At 43.4% G+C, this 18,777-nt stretch overlaps 1 protein-coding gene across 4 annotated transcripts in view; it reads left to right on the top strand.

The window, feature by feature from the left end:
- The window catches only part of PEPD (peptidase D), a 227,865-nt gene that overhangs the window by 74,226 nt on the left and 134,862 nt on the right, over positions 1-18,777 (top strand). The window contains exon 1 of one of the 4 annotated variants that reach the window (XM_065028416.1): positions 16,273-16,292. The exons of the other annotated variants lie outside the window; for them this stretch is intronic. Coding sequence (XP_064884488.1) covers positions 16,288-16,292 — 5 coding nt within the window. The 5' untranslated portion in view covers positions 16,273-16,287. Of the gene's footprint in view, positions 1-16,272; positions 16,293-18,777 lie in introns of those variants that run through there. 4 annotated transcript variants of the gene reach the window in all.

The raw sequence follows: 18,777 nt of genomic DNA, 5'->3' as shown, positions 1-18,777 counted from the left end.
GCCACAGGTGACTCTTGATGTATGTGCTGAAGAGGGAGGAGGTGGTTTGGACGTTGCCTCCTCGGGGAGCGCTGGCCTGGGGCGGCTGGATCCTGGGTAGGGCCTTGGTCTGCTGGGCAGCCGGACCCGAGTCTTCCCTGAAGTACAATATCATCTCATCTCTTTAACAAATATTGTTTTCCTCCTCCTCTGCACTTCCAAGCTCTTTTGACCAGGATCCATTCCCAAATCTTGATTTTTATTTTACTTCCACTGTCTCCTTTCTACTACTTGTTCCCCAAGCTGGAAAAAATGAGTAAAACCTTTACAACTAACGATGCACTGCTACTCTCACCCTGGCCTTTTCTCCTTGTACCTCTTGTACCTTTCTTTACTTATAACCCCTCCACCTCATTTTTGTTCTTATTACTCCTGTCATGCTTGTCACTTGCTCATTTTAAGATTTTTCTGCACCTGATAGATCTGATAAATGAGAATTGGATTGCTAATAATTAGATAAATTTCTGTGTGAAGACAGGGTCAGAAGGTCAAGCCTAGCTAGTTCTAAAGAAAACTAGTAGGAGTTGATGTATAAATCAGAATTCAAAGTCGAACTCCTTCCTATTACTGTTTTAATAAGAGGACATGGGAATATTAAATTCCATTGAAAGACAATAATGTGAGAAATATATATTTTTAACACGATACATTATGAGTGCATTGAACTTGCTCCCTTTGGGTATCAGCATATAGTGATGTTCATGGGAAAAGGAATGAGGAGTTTATGTATATGACCCATGAGAATTCATACCATTGGAGAAGATTTAATAGAAGAAATTTGTAAGATGTATGCTTAAGGTATACTTATAAAGGTGTGTGTCACTTTAGAAGTAACCCCCCTGGCTTCATGACCACTGAGAGGAGGGAGTTTTGCTGTGAAATACATAGCTGGTCGCAGGCTCTGCTTGGAGACAATAGGGCTTTGTGGGCAGCCTGGCTGCACGTGCCTGTTGGCTTTGTTCGGGATGGTAAAACTGGCATCTCCGTATTTCAGAGAAGCTTCAAGAGATCTCTTAATGAGAACACACAGCTAGATGGATTTTAGTTTTATACAACTTTCGGTATTAAACACACAGGATAAGGCTCTGAAGGAGTTTGTGCTTTGTGCCCCCTGTGCACATCTCAAAGCCATTCTGACTGGGAGAGCTAATACCTGGAAGATGCATTGCTGACCACACACCTTGATACATCTCTCCACCCTCAGATGCGTGCACACATATATAAACATACGTGCACTCTAAGAAGCATTTTCTCCTATTACTTTTTTTTTTTGTATTACACATAAATATTTTTGTTACCGTTTTGCTTTTTGTTACCTCTTTAAAGCAGATGCTAACTAGCATATTAGACCCAAAATCAACCACAAAAAGCTGTTGCTGACTGATGCAGAACAGCAGGGTATTTGATTGGAAATAACTGCAAATATCACAGCAATAGTGTTGGCAATAGAGTAATAAAACTAAGCACATCTCTAGAGGGCTTTGCATACTGCATGATCTAAGCTTTGTAAATCTTCTGTCATGCAGCAAAATACCAGTATAGCTCATTTACAATAGACAAGTGAAGGTAGAGAGTGTGAGTCAGTCTCCAGAAGTCAAAGGGAACCCTCATCAGCTGTGCACACTGGTGCTGGTGGGTGCACGCTGGCTGCCCTGCTGGGCAGGGATTAGCTAAACCCTTTTAAAATCAGAAAAAGAAGATAGAAAAGACTTGGTTCAGCAACACTCTGATTCAAAGAGGAGACTCACAGTTGCTCAGTTTGCTGTGGGGGACAACGAGGAGGCACCGTGCTTGTTGCTGTCCCAAGCAAACTGAGGATGTCTCACCCTGTGCACAGACAAACTGACCAGGTGGAGCTGGGAGGTGTGTGAAGTTACCCTGTGGGGCTGTTGCTCAGGGTGCTGCTGCTCTCCAGCCCCCGGCAAAGCGGAGGTTTTCACTGTGGAGGCATCCACATCAATAATGTTAGAGGAATAGGTATTATTGTAAGTCTTTGATAAATAGCTACAACAAATAAGGGGCAGATAAGATGCTGTGATAAAAAGACAAATAGGTTACATGAGATACACTAGGAGGAAAACAAGGTAGATAGCTTTATAAATCACACCAAGGAGCTATGTGACACCAAAGTTTGCTCTTTGCTAGACAGGCTAATGGGGAAAGCATGGGCAGTACCTACAACCAGGACAGCCGGACAGTGGTAAATGAGAGAAATTAGGTGTAAAGAGAGCCTCTGGGATTACAGGGAATTATTATTGTTTTATCAATACACCATTTAGACCTGGCAGCTCGGCAGACCTGGGCTCACATCTATCCTTCCACTTTTATCAATGACTTCAGCTTAAAGAACAGCAAAAATGTTCACAAAGGACTTGAGGTCCCTGCAGAAACTTCAGGTGATGCCAGTGGTCCTTGGAGCAGACCTTGTGTTTTCCTTCCCATTGCTGTTTAAGTGCTCTGTGCTTCTTGATCCCTCTTGGTGTGGGGTCCCCATTCACACCCTCGGGGAGCAGGGTCGGGGATTTCATCCCCTGCCGAGCAAAAGGGCAGATCACCCAGCTCTGCCCATACGGCAGTGGGGTAGGAACCTTGGTAACATCCTTTTTGCAGGGATGTGGGGGCAGGCAATCCAGGAGCCAAGTGGAGGTGTTGTCAGGGTTTCTGAAAGTCTCTCTGGAGCTGATGTGTTTCATCCCTTTTTAGAATCTTCTTGAGCTAAATGACGCATTGATAAACTGTCGAGGATAAATAGTGTTTTCCAGACATTACCAGACAGTGGGGACGTTTTCAATGATCCTTTGTCACCATTTAAGATCAAAAAGGTTTGTAACCAGTGGAATGGGAGGAAGAAAAAGCTTCTTGATACTGCAGCAAGTGTTTAAGTATCCCATTGTTTAGTTAATGTGTTTTGACAGATATGATTTCAAGACGCATAAAAGTCTAAAAAAAACCCAACTATATAAACCTCATCAGTTGAGGATTGGAATTTAGATTTACTTCTGACTGAACAGAGCTATTGTGTTGTACCATGAAGCTAGTGAAAATGCATAGCCCTAACAGCGCGTGGATTTAAAACACTATATACCAGGTGGACTTGCATGGCGTGGTCAGAATACTAAGTGTCACTGGCGGTTTACAATGAGACTGAGAGATTATTTGTTTTAGGAAGAAAGATGAGTAAGCCTGCTGTAAAAGTGTGAAGAATGCCTGATTGAGGGGACACATGGCAGACGGGCCGAACATCTTTCATGATGATTAAGCAGCATCAAACACTGAAGCTGGATTGCTGGTCCTGGTGATGCTGTTGCTCCCTGTGTGTCATGGCAAGTTAATCTGTGCCTCTGGCTCAGCAGTAGCAGGGGGCAGAGGATGAATTTTGGAATTTGGAGTATGTTTTATCGCTTATTCCCCTTCTTGGATTTCTCTGTTTGAAGTAGGGTGTATGTATGCATGAGAACAGTCAGTCTGAGCTTTGATCTGCTTCAGGATTTGACCCAACATCACTGTAATCTCTGCCATGTAGAAAAGAAGGCTTTAAAAAAGAGCATGGCACAATCTTCACCAATTTTGAGCTGGGCTTTGATAAGGTTTGTACTGCTGTTTGATTTTCTGCATCCTGCAAGCTTCTGTATGAAGTACCTGCTGTGCTAGGGCTTCAGAGGGGAATCTCAGGGGACCTTGCTCGTTACTGAAGTTCCAGCTTCTAATCTGGTCCTCGCCTCGCTTCCTGCAGAGGGAAGGTGACATGTAACCATGTCACGCAAACACATCACTTGTGAATTAATTGATTGTTTTGAGCCTTTCCCAAGCAGTACAGACCTCTTTTCCACAATGAACAGAAGCAATAACAGTACTGCTGAACAATAATGTTTGTAAAATGGTAGCTTTTGGCTAACTGAGCTTGCCAGCGCAGGCCCTCCTTGTTGGCCAGCAGGGCCTTCTGGAAGGCTGGCCAGCCCTGGCTGCGGCGACATGCTGCTGGTACACGCTTCTGGCAGAAAACCGTACCGGGAAAAGCAGACGCAGCTACTGACTTGGATGTAGTTACACTTGCTTACACTTGGACTGAGTTTGATCCTCAACTCTGCGGTAGTATTTAGGTTTCTGGTGCTTCGCTGTGTTTACCATGTGCTCAGGCCACCTACATGCAGAGGCAACGCCACAGCTCCTCGGGGCTTACAGCAATCCTGTTAGTTAGGGTTTTGTAGGGGGTTTGCTTTTTTCCCTCAAATGTATTTAAACAACTAGAAGCATCATGCTCTGCTCTACTGAGCCAGTAGCAAAGGCACTAAGCGCAACAAGAACAGCAGGCAAAATACAGCAAAGATATGGGGGATTAAACAACAGGCATCTTCTCATCTTACCAGCAAGGCTTTTACTGAGATATCTTTACAGAAAGAACTTGGATAGTTCTGATTTTACACAGAGTTGCATTAAAAATAAATGCAAAGCATTAAGAACCTTGGAATTTCAGTCACTACAAGACTTCAGGCTCTGGCGGTATATAAATATACTTCTCTTGTTCACGAGAGTGTTGAAGTGGTTTGGGCATTCCTAGGGTAAGAGGGGAATGGTCCTGATGGATGGAGTCAGAGTTGCCACCAGTGTGTTGTAAGTCTTCTCCTGGCTGTTAATGAAGAGGTGCTTGCTGCTGCTGTTTGCAACCAAGAAGGCTGAGGGCTCCCCAAGGCTCGGATTCCTGTGCTCCTGGCCATCTGTAACTCTCAGTGTAGTGGGATGGCATGAGCAAGAAAACGAAAAGGGAAAAACATTGGATGTCTATAAGCGTTTTTGAAAAATCAATCCAGTAAAATGTTCGATGAATATATTCATTAGTTATTTATGCAGCTCTATAAGCTGAAAAAAGATGGGAAGGAAGAAGGTGAATCATTATACACCTTATTCTAAATAAATAACAAAATGCTATCAGATCAATTATTTGTCAAATATGAATCAAGCAATTTTTTAGTCCTCTGTAGTAGCATGTTAGAGAGCTACACTTAATAAGCGTTAGCTTGGCTCGCTGGTGCAAGTTGTTTTGGCCTTGAAATTCCGTAGGCCAAATTATTAAGCTACACAGATTCTTCTTGAATGTGCTCATTTTGGCTACGTATTGCTAGACATCCAAATAGCTGTATGCCATCGTCTGGTTTACTCCTGAAATGTTTGATTTCACCTTATGCCCTTGGCAGAACCTTCATATCAAACTGTTTGCTGAAAAATAATTTATGTGGATATCTTGCCATTTGCTTCCACTCACTGTAGTTGATGCCTTGAAAATTTCTTTTCCTTCATCTCCTTGTTACCCAATTTGGTTTAGTTATTAGCCTGTAAATGTCCCTGATAACTTAAAAATCTTGTCCAGATGGACTGATGGCTCATTATTAATAGAAATAGCTTTTGAGAACTCATTTGTATGTTTTGCTGAGAGGGTCTGGCCTATTCTTAAGAGTTCATGTCTGCTCTGATTTGAGAAAAGACTTTGATTCTTAATTTTGTACCCAAATACTGGGATGCTAACTGACAGTGTCTCCTTGCTTTCCTTTCCATTTTAATATACACAGTGTTTAAGGCCAAATCAGGCAAAATCGCTTATGGACTCTTTAACTGTTAACTTCAGTGGAAGCTTTGCCAAATGAGGATGAACGTTTTTGGCTGGTTACCAGTTTTGATGCTGCAGAAGTACTGGAAGGCCACATACCGTATTTCACATGCCTTAGGCAGGCCTGGTGGAGGACACGAGATATCAAAAGGAGGAGGTGTCTTGGGGAGCAGAGGTGGCAAAGAGGCTGCAGGATGTGCAAGGGGAGGATATACAGATTTGGGAAGGAAGATTTGAGTACAGGAGTAGAAAGGAGACTTTGTACAAATAGAAAACCTCTCTTAATACCCAACAACTACATCATCATCATCTTAAGAAACAGCTTCTTATTTCACTTGGCTTTCTCAGAACTTAGACTCATGTATGTGTAATATTTGATGACTTAGACAGAAATAAGTCTATTTTCAAAGCTAATCTTCACATCACATATTGGATCTATTATAGAGTCTCTTCTGCTTTAATGAAAAGCCTGCACGAATGGCTTAAAAAAAAGAAATTACATCATAAATAGGGCTGAGGCAATTGCCTGAAAATTAGCATGAATATGTTGCAGTAAATACTGCCTCAATCAAATAAATGCTAATAGTCCATAGAACTGTTCAAAGATCTCAGTATGAGTTAAAAAGACATAAATGTATCCTGCATTCTCTGGCATGTTGTGCACCTTTGTAAGGGGCAATATTTCCATAGCATTTAAAGGACACATTCTGTCTTTCGATGTTATGATGCAGTCTCTGACATGAGAGCAAGCCCCACTTAAGCACAATACTTGGATCAAGAATTTATGGCTTTTGTTTTGTTTTAAAAGTAAAAAAGTCTATCTATGGAAGAGATATGGAACTAAGATATAAATGAAGTCCCATAAGCAAATGTGTAGAAGTACATGTAGCCATGTACTGTATCCTCACAAGGACCAAAGGATGTATCACAATGGTTCTTCTGGTGGTTGCATGTACAGAAAAAGAAAAATACAGAAAAAAGGGCATCATCCTGTCCTCATGCTGTTTGTTCACTCTAGACTACTGCTCTTTTACATTGCAGTCCTCACCTATGGAAGGGAATGATTGCCCAGCAGAGTGAAATAATTGGGTCAGGACTGTGATTGCAGTGTAGTTTTATTTTGCTAGTTAAGCCAGCACTTACCCCTGAAGATTCAAGAATTTTGGATTGGTAATGGAAATGAGCAGACAAAATAAGAACAGCAAACCAAGCAAACTCAGAGCCACTCTGTTTATCGCTTTATCTATTTTCTTTCCCAGGGTTTGTTGGGCTGTACACATGTTGTCTTGTTGTCATTCCTATAGCCAATACGTTTCTCCTGCTTGGTAAGGGAACAAGCCTTTTCCACTTACCTGTGAGAGCAGCATTCTGAAAGTAAAGCTATTATTTATTTATAGGACAAATGGGAGAGTACTTGAGAGGAGATCAAGTATGTAGAATGAAATGGCAAGGTTTTCTTTTACATCACAGATGGAAGTGATTTGCTGTCATCCCTCATTTGGAAGATCCTCCTCATTGTGGATGCCCTAACCCATCTATTCTTGTGCAGAACATCCAGGCCTGTGTGCGCTCTGTTGTCATGGGTACCCACACTTATCCGTGAACTCAGCTCAGATGTGGCCTAAACAATCACATACCTACACAGAGAAAAATTCTCTTTCCATCAAAAGAGCTGAATTTGTGCTCGTGCTCCTCTCCATCCCTCTGGAGAAGCTTGTTTGCTCAAAAGCAGTGATATGGAGCTAAATGTCAACATAGCTGTAGCTTTCAAGTTGTGGGGCAATGATGATTTTTTTCCCCATAGTGGGGGGTTTCCTGCAGTAGCCTGAGTGCATTGGTCTTGTGACCTTGCAGAAGTGAAGGACCCCCCAGGAAATCTCCAGACTAGTCCAGCATTGGCGCTTGTGGCCAAAGGACCAGCTGCCTGCCTGCCTGCCTGCCAGCTCCTCTCCCTCTCCTAGGAGAAGAGGAAGAAGCAGATTGGAAGTAAATCAACACAAAGTACCAAGTAAAGATTCAAGATTCCTGCCCCCATGTTCCACCTACTCTATAGATATTTCCCAGCCTGTGGCCTATGGGTTCCCAATTTTTGATGGAAAACACAGGCTGATCTTGAAATGTGACAGCAATTCAGAGGGAGGAAGGAGAGACTGCCAGATGGTTCCACTTTGCACCTTCTTCAGTTTGCAGGATAACTCTTCGTGATTTGCCATAAATTTATAGTTTTCCCTCATCTCTGTGCTGTGGAATGAAGCTAAACTTTTGGCCTCCTGTCTCCATCGTTCCACAGAAGTAGCAAATGATGTGGTATCATGGAGAGAGGATGAAGAAAGTTTGTCTTGCATGCGTATGTATGAAGGAGGAGAGAAAACGGAGGTGGGGGCGCTGGGGAAGGAAGGAGAAGCAGCTCGTGAAGAATATAACCAGCAGAGCTGGGAACACCCCCTCACTGCCCACACAGAGCATCTCATTCCCCTGAGAGCCTGGCTGGAGGTGTCTTAAATCCATGGGAGATCAGAAGGAACTATTTATTCATATGATCATATTCCAAGGTGGAATTATAGCCTGAATTCATGAACTTTTTGAGGTTTATTATTTGCTACTATACAAATCCAAAGGGCACTTTCCTTCCTAATATTCTTTGTTCTCTTCCTTCTAGTGCAGCATAAAATTGGGAAGCAATTCCACTGGGGCACAGTGGGCCACTAATCTTCACACAGGGAGACAGCGAGATGTGCTGTGCCTTCAGATCTGTGCTTCATCGTCCTCCTCTGTCCTTCTGGCCCCTCTTCAGAGCTTCCACAGAGAACATTTTAACTATGTTATTATCCACTTTCCACACTCTAACTAGTAGGAGTGCGATAATGTCACAGTCTGTGATTATTTTTGGTGGCTGTTATACCGTTGCATGACCTTAATGCAATCTTTCTGTTTTCTGAAAATGTTAATTTTCTTTTATGATAATCTGCACAAATTTAGCATGTATAGCAGAGTGGAAGTCAGAAACTTGTGGTTGGGAGTGCTAATTTTTCCAAGATGGAGAGAATTCAGTACAGAAAACATGTCAATAGGAGGCTTTTGCAGCATGTGTTGCTTTTGCAGAGAAACTAAGTTTATGCATGTAATTTCCATATTCTGATAGAATTTGCAACCAGGCTTTTAGAATCTGTAGTGATGTTTCAGCACTTCCAGGTTTTGTGCATGCACTCAGCTGTTTATTAGCAGGGCTGTGTGGCTGTATCTGCACACGGAGCAAAAGGCCTCCTATGGCCTTGCTCCCCAGCGTTTTCTGTGCTGTTTGAACAGAAGTCATTGTGTTATTGGCCAAAGGACGAGCTCAGCCCAGGCTCCAGCTCAGTCATCGGCTCCAACTCCATCCTGCTGCTGAGCGAGGATTTGTGGCCCCATACACCCCCACGCAACCACTCCAGTTTCACTTCAGACCAGTCACCCCCAAACCCCTCAGGTCCTTTTGTCTCCCTTGTTTGTGCCATTTCCATTGTTTTGGTACCTGTACAGCAGTACAACAGATAACATGAAATGTTCTGTCCTCGAGGATGATTCTGTTTTTGCAGAGCCCCTTTTTTTTGTCCATCTCTCAAAATAAACCACAAGCTGCTCTGTGGGCAGTTCTCCTTCAGCCGCCCCATTGAGGCAAGTAGTACAGCTGCACCAGGAGACCAGAGGCTTGATGCTGCCAACTGGATGAACAGTTAGCATGCAAAATATTAAGCATAGTTATCTAGGTGCGTTTTAGAAATAAATCCGAATGGAAATATCTGTTGGTTTTACGCTCTGAAATCTGTGCTGCTTTTCAGTACAACATTGTGTTGAATGGGTTCCTACTGAGCAGACTGCTGTAATAACTTGCCCTCTGATACAGCATGAGTGCACGGAACTCAATAATTGCTGTCGTTTCAGATTTAGATGTCTCAATCATGCTTTGTTCAGAGACATCCAAACTTAGGTTTGGCTATAAATTTACTATAGATTTGCAAGCAAATTAATTTCTACTCAAAAATGTCTAAAGCATTAGTTTGCAAACTGTGTGTGCAGAATTTTTGTTTTCTCAGAAATGTGCGAACATGCAGCTGAAGTAGCAATAATTAAATCCTTTCTGTCTGGTCCCATTTTAAATGTTCTTCAATGCTACTTCAGTGACTACAAGGACAAAGCTGCTTTTGCTACAGAACATATATAAATGGAAATAAAGATAGCTACAAGTGTATGCATTGTGCTGCATATAGGGCTCTGGTCAGAATAATAGCTTTAATATAAGAATGCATACTTTCTTGACAGCTCCTGCTATATTTTTGGTACTCTGACAGGGATTTCAGACATTGAGAACAAATCCCCTTTTCTATCCAAAAATGCTATTCAAATGAAAATTGTAATTTAGACACAAAGGCTATGATTTAAAATGATCTGTGCAGGTTGTAACAGGAGTCTGTCCTTAATAAAACATTGATCTTTGTCTTATTTGTCAATGTTAACATGGGTTTTTCTTGCAAAGTAAGAACTGTCTCCACAAAGTCTGGTTTTAGCAATAAAGCAGGAGAAGGTTCCTTATTTTCCAGACTGAGAGTTTGTTTTATGGGGGAAAATTGTATTAAGGCCATATTTAAATGACAACTCGGCAGGAAAACAACACTGAAAATAAGCACTGGTTTCAGTCATCTAAGATTTTGTGGGTCTTGTTTTGTTTTTTATTGTAAGTCTTGGTGGCAAACCTGCTAGGACTAAAATTTTGCAGTTTTTATAAAAACGAGCTCTTTTTTTCTGCTCCATCTCAAAGTGCTTACAGGCCCTGGAGTGAGCTGAGATCGCTTATATGAAGCAGGAGGTCTTTCGCTTGCTCTTGCCATAGTTGTGAGCGGTATGTTGTGGCAATCGTCAGGACAGATGGGCTCAGAGCTGAGTGGACCAGGAGTTCCCCAGGAGGCTGCAGTTGTGTGTGCCCAACAACAACCTGGCCTTCATGGGGATGATCAGAGCTGATCGGAGCGATCTGAGAAGAGATGAGTGTTTAGGGAGGATTTTCAGGCAGACTGTCTCACCGTGGGTCACGGTTTCTTACTGCAGGGACAGGCGAGGTCTGCGCGGGTGTCCTGTGCTACCATGGGCTGTCCCCAGGAAGATGCCATGCACTTGAGTTTTCTTCTTGTGAAGTGGTGGTGTCTTCACCCCAGAAAGAGTCTGAACTTTCGTCTCCTTTGCTCAAGAGGTTCATCTGAGGCATGTGAGATTGGGGTCTTATTTTAAGCTGGTATTTTCCAGTTAGCTTTCTCTCAGCAGATCTCACGTTTGTCCATGTGTGAACAAATCAGTGCCATGCTCAAATCCAAACTCCCAAAGCTTGCATGTGGGAGAGGAGCTGCTCTTACCCTACACAAAGCCTGGGTAGGTGCTCCTGCTCCTCCTGTGCCACCAGGTTGTCAGGAGGATGCCCAGTTTCAGTGGAAGCTGTTGAATAGGGGCAGACTTCCCTTTTCTGCAAATGCCAGGGACAGGGAGGGGTTTAGAAATCACATAACATTTTTGTGACAAACAGCTCAAGATTTAATATTTCTTAATTACTGCTGGATGTGAACAAAATGCACTATTTTGTAGATTAAAAAAAAAAATAATCTAGTGAATAGCATCTGTTTCTTGTTGGCTCTGAGAACCAATCCAACGTTGCTTTTCTTGAAGCTTTCACAGCATAGGTCTGTCACAGTAACACCAGATCATAGCACGACCAATATTTATTGTTCCAGGACTACACAAGGTTGTAGCTGTTGCAAATGCTTTGATCATTTTGCTTCTCCACAGCATATACGCTGCTTTTATTAAGACTTAGAAAATACCAAACAAATAGTTTTAATCAAAGGAACACGGTTATGTATGTGTAGGCGAGAACAGAAATCTTGCACCTGGTATGGGGAGGCTTGTGCGTTCATATCACCCAGCCCATCTGTTTATCAATATTATGATCGCTCAAGAAAAACTCTGCCTTTTTAAACCCTCAGTTTTGATTTTCAAAGTTTTGTCAGCAATTTCTATATGATTGGCAGAACTTTGGATACAAAAGCCTACTTTATGCGCAGAAACATTAGATGAATCGTGAGATTTTATAGCTACTACACTTGGATCCTTTTCACTTGCCACCTAATGCTGGGGATTCCCGTTAGCAACTTGTCTAAAAAACTTGGCAAAAGGGTTACATGGCATTTGTATGCTTCGCTATGCATTTTGTGCTAGCCTGATGCCACAAAGGGGCTTCATGAAGAGCACAAATACTGCACGACACACAGTCATCCAAGTCCCACTGCTGGTGTGTGAGATGTGCCGTGCTTGGGGAGCCCCGGCGCCTCAGCCCCTGTCTGGAACAGCTGGATTTAGTGGTGGCTTTTCCAAGTGACAGCAGAGGTTTGACACCGCGTATCTGAGTACGCTCTTAATTACATTATTCTTTCTCTGCTCGCTACTGGTATAGTGGAAATATTTTTTCATTTTGGTGATTGAAGTGTCTGTGATATCTAACCAGTGCCTCACACAATAAAACTGCCAGTCCCTTTATCTTTCCATTATTCCTTAAGCAATCTGATTCTCAATTTTTCATTTCATATGTACATTGGCTGAAAACCTTAACAATATTACACTGTAAGTTTTATCTGTTTTATGAGGTAGATTGCTCCAGTGCCTTTCCAAGTAATAGCTATTTCTTCAGAAGGTTCTTTGCTTGAAGACTTAAAAGTCATTGTGTATCTAATCACCATCTGTTAATCCAAGAGTATAATCAATCTAACACCTCCATTGTATTAGGAATGGTTTGGATGTTTTCTCTAATCTGATTTGCAAAATTTGAAATGCAGCTTTCAAGTCCATCAGTCATGTCATTTCAATATATGATAGTACAGTGGAAAGATTGAGTTCAAAAGTTCAGGCACATAGCTTGTTTCTAAGCTCTTTTTGGGTTACATTTTATTTAGGCTTTCTGCTTAGCCCTTCTCTTTAAAACCCTGTTAGTTACATTTGATGCTTTGAAACTCTATTTGGCTAGGGTTTTTTTGTCTTCTGGTAATTTTTTTTTAACAATAGAATCTCTCTTTTTCCATCCTAGTAATAGAAGAAATTAGGGTACAATGGTCAACTAGTGCCTTAGGTCAGTTGGAGTCTTTCAGTGAACTTCACTGAGTTTTGGATCAGGTCTTGAAAAAGGGGGATAGAAGTAACTCAGGTGGCAGCTCATCCACCTGGGCACGTGTGTTTAGGCAACAAGCCACGACTGAAGAAACCAAGATAAAATGGGCTACCTGCTCTCCTTCAGGTGTTGTGTGGATAGACAGACATATAGGCATGCATAGGTATCATAGTATCACAGTATGTTTGGGATTGGAAGGGACCTCAAAAGATCATCTAGTCCAATCCCCCTGCTGGAGCAGGAACGCCCAGGTGAGGTCGCACAGGAACATGTCCAGGCGGGTTTTGAATGTCTGCAGAGAAGGTACATGTATAGTATTTGATTTAAAGTATTTCTGTAGTGTTTGGGGCACTTGGTATTCCTATACCTTACCATTCTGCCACTAAAACATTTACCTTCAGGCCAGTGAGCCTAACAATGTTCACCTGGATAATAGGATTTTTAAAAAATACTTAACATATTAAAATAGTGTCAATCATCTCTCTTTTACTTTATTCTCCTACTCTGACTTCAAGTTTCTTTTATTACGGTCAAGTTGCTGCTGCCCACAGAGTCGGCATGTGTTTTAGAGGAAAGGTCTGTTCACACGTTTGGATCAATGCTGTCCGTGGAGCATCCTGAGCCCCTTCCATCCGCAGGTACGGCAGCTCTCTCGCACCAGGTACCTGCCTGTGGACACCCGCACGTTGCTTGCTTCTGCCCTGGCTTTTTGAGGAAAGACCGATTGGTCAGATTGAAGCTTGGCGAAGATCACATAGCCTCAGCCAGGAAAGCGATGATATTCATGTTCCGTTCCCCAGGAGCAGCTGGGAATGCCTGTTTGAACAGAAAATACTGTCTGTACAAAAGCCGCCTCCAGCATGGGGTTGGCCGGGAGCTATTGCTGCGATCAAATGCTCGCAAGGCGCGTTGGGGAGGGGAATGCTGCCTGTGTCTGTGCTGCCTGCTCTGAGGGAGGGCTTGGGGAAGAGGAATGGGGGAAAGGAGACCCCTAAGCTGCTGAGGAGTTGAGCCTGTGTTTGACTGTGTATGGATTAAAGGTTATGTCTCTCTACATGCCCACTGGTTGTGCTGAAATCCCTGGAATCTCTCAAGGCCCCAGCTGGCTGCCCAGTCACAACTAATTGCAGGATTGACCCCAGCTAATTATGGTTGAAATTGTCTTTGAAATGGTTAATCCATTTTCTGAAGGTCCATCCTGTTAGTACAAATCTAATATCTTTACTGAATCTATTTTTTGTGTGATCCTGGGTTCAAAAGAGAGCTTGTTAAACTTGTTTGTACTGTTCATCCCATCAAGGTTGCTTATCATTGTTGCACAAGAAAAGGAAACATATCAAATGAAAAAATATCTGGTTTATAGTTGGCAAATTCCTGTATTTTGTCTTTGTATGATGTGTTGTCATTCATCATCTAACCTTGGGGAAATCATGGGCACTCTAACAGTGTAAAAGGCCAATAAAAAAGAAAATTATTTCAGTAAAATTGTAGCTAGGGATATGTAAAAGAGAATGCCCCTGGGTAATAAAAATTACCCATGCATAATGGCTGTGAATGCATCAAGCAGGCGTACTGTATACAGCGTGCTGCACCAGCTCAGCTCTGGGATGTCCCTGTCACCGGGCTCGGGCTTACAAGGATGATGGGAGAGTCGGGAGAACACGAGGTCAGGCCCGAAGCAGCGGACTGAGAAGCCAAGCACTTGGTAAGTGCTCGCGTGTCTTTACCCATCTCCTTCGCTTCTTTGTTAGTGCTGTCTCCTCTGATCTTGCCTTTCTCGTTATTGCTCTCTGCTACAGAATTTGGGCTCGGTTCCAAGGTCGAGGCCTGCTCCTGCTGAACATCTCCCGTATCCTTTCCCCGTTAGTCAGCCTGTCTCATTAGAGTCTGGCAGGCTTGCACTGTGCCGTGGCAATGGCATTGCTCACTCTTCTTCACTGCTCTGTAGGGACTGTGCTTCTCTCCGGTTATTATAATAGTTGGATACATTTTCTACTGTCGCACCCTTTGGGCTCGGCGGGCATAGCTTTAGGAGGCTTCTTAATGTGCAGCTCTTCAGTCTTCACCTTAGTTTTTTGAGGACGTAGCCCTGATCCGTGCCTTAGCTGTGGCCCTAAATATTCTGAACAAGAAGGTAATATTTTGTAAGAAACTGCTTTTATCTGCTAGTCCTGTTCGGACAGATTTTGATCTCAGCAGGCAGTGCGGCTCGTGGTGGAGGTTTGAGGTTTATTGGATGTTTTAATTTCATATTTAACGTTTTTGTTTATTGCACTTTTTATCGTGCTGAGTCTCGAGCTTGTGCAAATAATAAATCTAAGATTAGGGTTAGGTCAATAGGTTAGTGGGGCCATGTTCTTCCTCTTAGCCAGAAGTTATCACGCGGTGACCATTTGACTGCCTTGGGCAATTGTCTGTCCTGCTTGTCTGACCAGCCCCTAACAAGCAAGAGTGACATGCATAAAACAAGTCACTGTTTAGAAGACATTATTACGAACAAAGGGGCAGTTCTGCCAGCTAGCTCTGGGGATGTCAGAAGGTCCTTGAACTTTGACACTGAAGTTATAAAAGTCTTCCAGCAGCAGTAAGTCAGAGCTCTCACAGCACATAAAGCTCTTTGCAGATAAACAAGTCCAGACACAACCCCTCCTCCTCTTCTACTGCACGTTACCCTAGTGACTCTTTACTAATAGGAGTCTCCTTCTTTTCCGTGTGACATTTTCCATTTGCAATGACACAAAGGATTCACAGTGAAGGCCAGATCCTTCCCGCAGCAGTCTCTGTGTTACTGGCTCGCTGCCTCCTCACTGTCCACCACAGCAAACTGAGCAACTGGAATTTTTCTCTTTGAATCAGACTGTTGCTGAATCAAGTCCTTTGTATCTCCTTTCTCTGATTTTAAAAGGGCTTAGCTAATCCCTTTGGCAATAATATTTGAACCAAAAAAGCAGGGTAAATGAATTGGTCGTGAGCTCTGTGCTGCTGTAGCTGGATTCCTCCAGTACCAAGCCAGGTGGTTTAAAAATAGCTGGGGTACCAGTACACTCCAGCGCAGTCATTTCTGTGCCTGGAGCAGACGTGCCCAAAGAATCTAAATTAGTAACAACTTTGCTGATTTTATTCCAGCTGCGCCAGCTGTTTGTTTATGTAGATAGCCAAACAGCAAACACCCACAGAGTTGTTAACTCTGCAAATCTTCAGTAAGTATTTCCTAAACTACTGCTGACAAATTTCTGACGAGACCTTAATCTCTGTAAAATCTATTGGGTGTTGTCAAAGCACCATTAGTCAGCCTGTCATCAGGCCCGTTTTGCAGTGTGACTCAGATTTGCTTTCCCATGCTTAATGCAGAAAAGTGAAACTGGGAAAACCTCACGCAGTGAGGGAGCTGTGCGCAGCCCCGAGCCGCTGCACGGTACTGAAATGGCCTAAGATGTGATTTCAGAAAGACATCTGAGCCTGGATGAGGTGAGCTCAGCACTCTCTAGAACTACCTGAAGGAAAGTTCTAGCCAGGTGGGGATTGGTCTCTTCTCCCAGGCAGTCAGCAATAGGACAGGGGGGCATGGGCTTCAACTCTGTCAGGGAACATTTAGGCTGGATATTAGAAAGCAATTCTTTGCAGAGAGAGTGGTCAGGCATTGGAATGGCTGCCCAGGGAGGTGCTGGACTCACCGGCCCTGGAGGTTTTTAAACTGAGACTGGACATGGCACTTAGTGCCATGATCTAGTAAACGGACTAGAGTTGGACCAAGGGTTGGACTGGATGATCTCTGAGGTCTTTTCCAACCCAGTCGATTCTGTGATTCTGTGTGATTCTCCTTCTCTATTATTTATATCTTTGGAAACAAGTGAAAATTATCTTTTTTCAGTCTTGAGAAAGCAACAAAAGTTACCAGTTTTCTACCCTACTCCATGCAATGCAAAAGGGGATGGGTGGTATCATGAAAAGGGTGCTGCACAGTTAAAACATGCAATTAGTGGGAAGTAAAACAACACATGAATTCAGGTTGTAAATTAGCATTGCTGTGTCATGTTTAATACTGGAGCTGCTGTGGTTTATACCTGCTCTATGCCTCCTGGTATTCAGTATAAACCGCTAAATATATTCATGGAGAAGGGAGCTGGGGCTGGAGGAGGGCAGGCTGCCTGCTGCACCTTGACGGCATCCTGGGGCGATGCTGCTGCTTTGCGTCTCCCCAGCGCTGGAACCCAGGAAGAACCCAGTTGTTTTCTGAAGCTCAATTCTTTATCTCTGGCTGTCATATGATGCCAGCCTGGACTAGAAGAGTTGTTGCTGTCAGCAGTAATAGTAGCAAAAAAGTTATCACATCTTCTGAAAACGAAAACAAAACAAAAATATCACCTCTCCTGCCAGCAGACAAAGCAAGGACACCAGGCAATGGTTCAAACTGAGCCCCTGCATGCAAACAAAGACGCCTGTCAGGGCTTAAGGGGGAAAAAAATGGCACAGCTGTAGCACCGCATTAGTGAAATTGTGTGAGCCTTTTTATTTTCAAGGATGCAGACAGATGCCACCTGAAGCACAGGATGCGTCGAAATACCACACACACATGCACACAATTAAACCACACAAGTTCTTTGAGATTCCTTTCTGTATCTCCTTAGCACAAATTATAATAACACTGCTAATGCTGATGGAAGCCAAGTGAAGCTGTCCTCACAGTTTAAACTTGTACAGAAATAAAGGGTGGTTTAACAAAACAGAATTTTTGAGAGGGCAAATAACCATTTTTTTTTAGAAATCATAGCTACGTCTGTGACTGAAGTTAAAACCAGACAATGATATTTGAATTTAGACGCTAGGCAGCAGGGGGTGGTGATTGTGGATATTATTTTTGTTGCCCAAGCTGAATCTCATTGACCCTAATTGCCCCAATGCATCCAAATCACTCTGTAGGTACCTGTGCTCAGCGTAACTTGTGCAAGGAGGCTGCCAGCATGGGGCGGCCGTGCACAGCGCACACAGGTACACGCTGCGGAAACAAGGGCAGAATGTGTGCGATAAACCCAGTCTCACTCTTATCAAACTGGTTGTCTTTGAAAAATCCCTGTGAATATGACCCATTAAAAGAAAAAAATGTTAGTGGATTCATTAAAAGGCAAAGAATTGTATAACATCTCTAGGGCTCTTTGTACTTTTGGCACAGTTTCCACCACCTGGGAGAAACGCTGTATTTTCTCGTTTGGTGAGAGAGCCATTGTGTAAAATAGCTGGTTTTTTACAGTTCAAAAGATAATTGGATTTGCCGATTCACAAGCTCTTGAGTTTTTCTTCTCCGTCCTCTAGCGTGTTGTTGCACAATCCCCTCCGTTCCTTCCTAAGCCCCCGGGTCAGAGCTCGCTCCGGGGAACGGGCTTTGAGTACTGGGTACCGTCAGTGCTCTGACCCAACCGGAGCAGCGCCGCAGCCACGGGACCTGAGCTGGGGTAGATAATCTGATGGTCAACTGCTGATTGCTTTGGTTTTAAATTGGAGCCAGGAGCCAGCTGAGTTAAATTTCCAGTCAGATGCAAAGGAGATGAGTGGTTTGTATGAGTAGGAGGTTGTGCATCGCAGCATCCGCAGTTGGCGCTGAGGGCTGACCCTGGGAGGCACTTTGGGGCAGGAACACTGATGACTTTTGGCCAGGAACAGCCACGCCACCAAGTTCACTGTAGTGGCAGACACAGCTCCATGGCAACCGCGCTGTCACCCGGCCCTTGTAGACCCGCTGTTGCCACACAACGGAACAGCGTAAGAAAGGAAAAGCTGAAGAAGCGGTGGTTTCTATCATTAGAGGGCAGCATCAGAAGAACTAGGTCTTTCTTTCCTAGCACAGAGGGTAGGACTGTTTCAAGCAGAAAAAGGAAATGTTGCCCATGCAGAGCCTCAAAGAACTCATTTCAGCTAACTCCAGTGTGCCTGTGTAAGAGAGAGCAATTTCTTCATC

This window comes from Columba livia, chromosome 13 (genome assembly GCF_036013475.1).
Source record: "Columba livia isolate bColLiv1 breed racing homer chromosome 13, bColLiv1.pat.W.v2, whole genome shotgun sequence".
NCBI classification, from domain to species: Eukaryota; Metazoa; Chordata; class Aves; order Columbiformes; family Columbidae; genus Columba; species Columba livia.
This window is presented reverse-complemented; position numbering and strand designations above follow the sequence as displayed.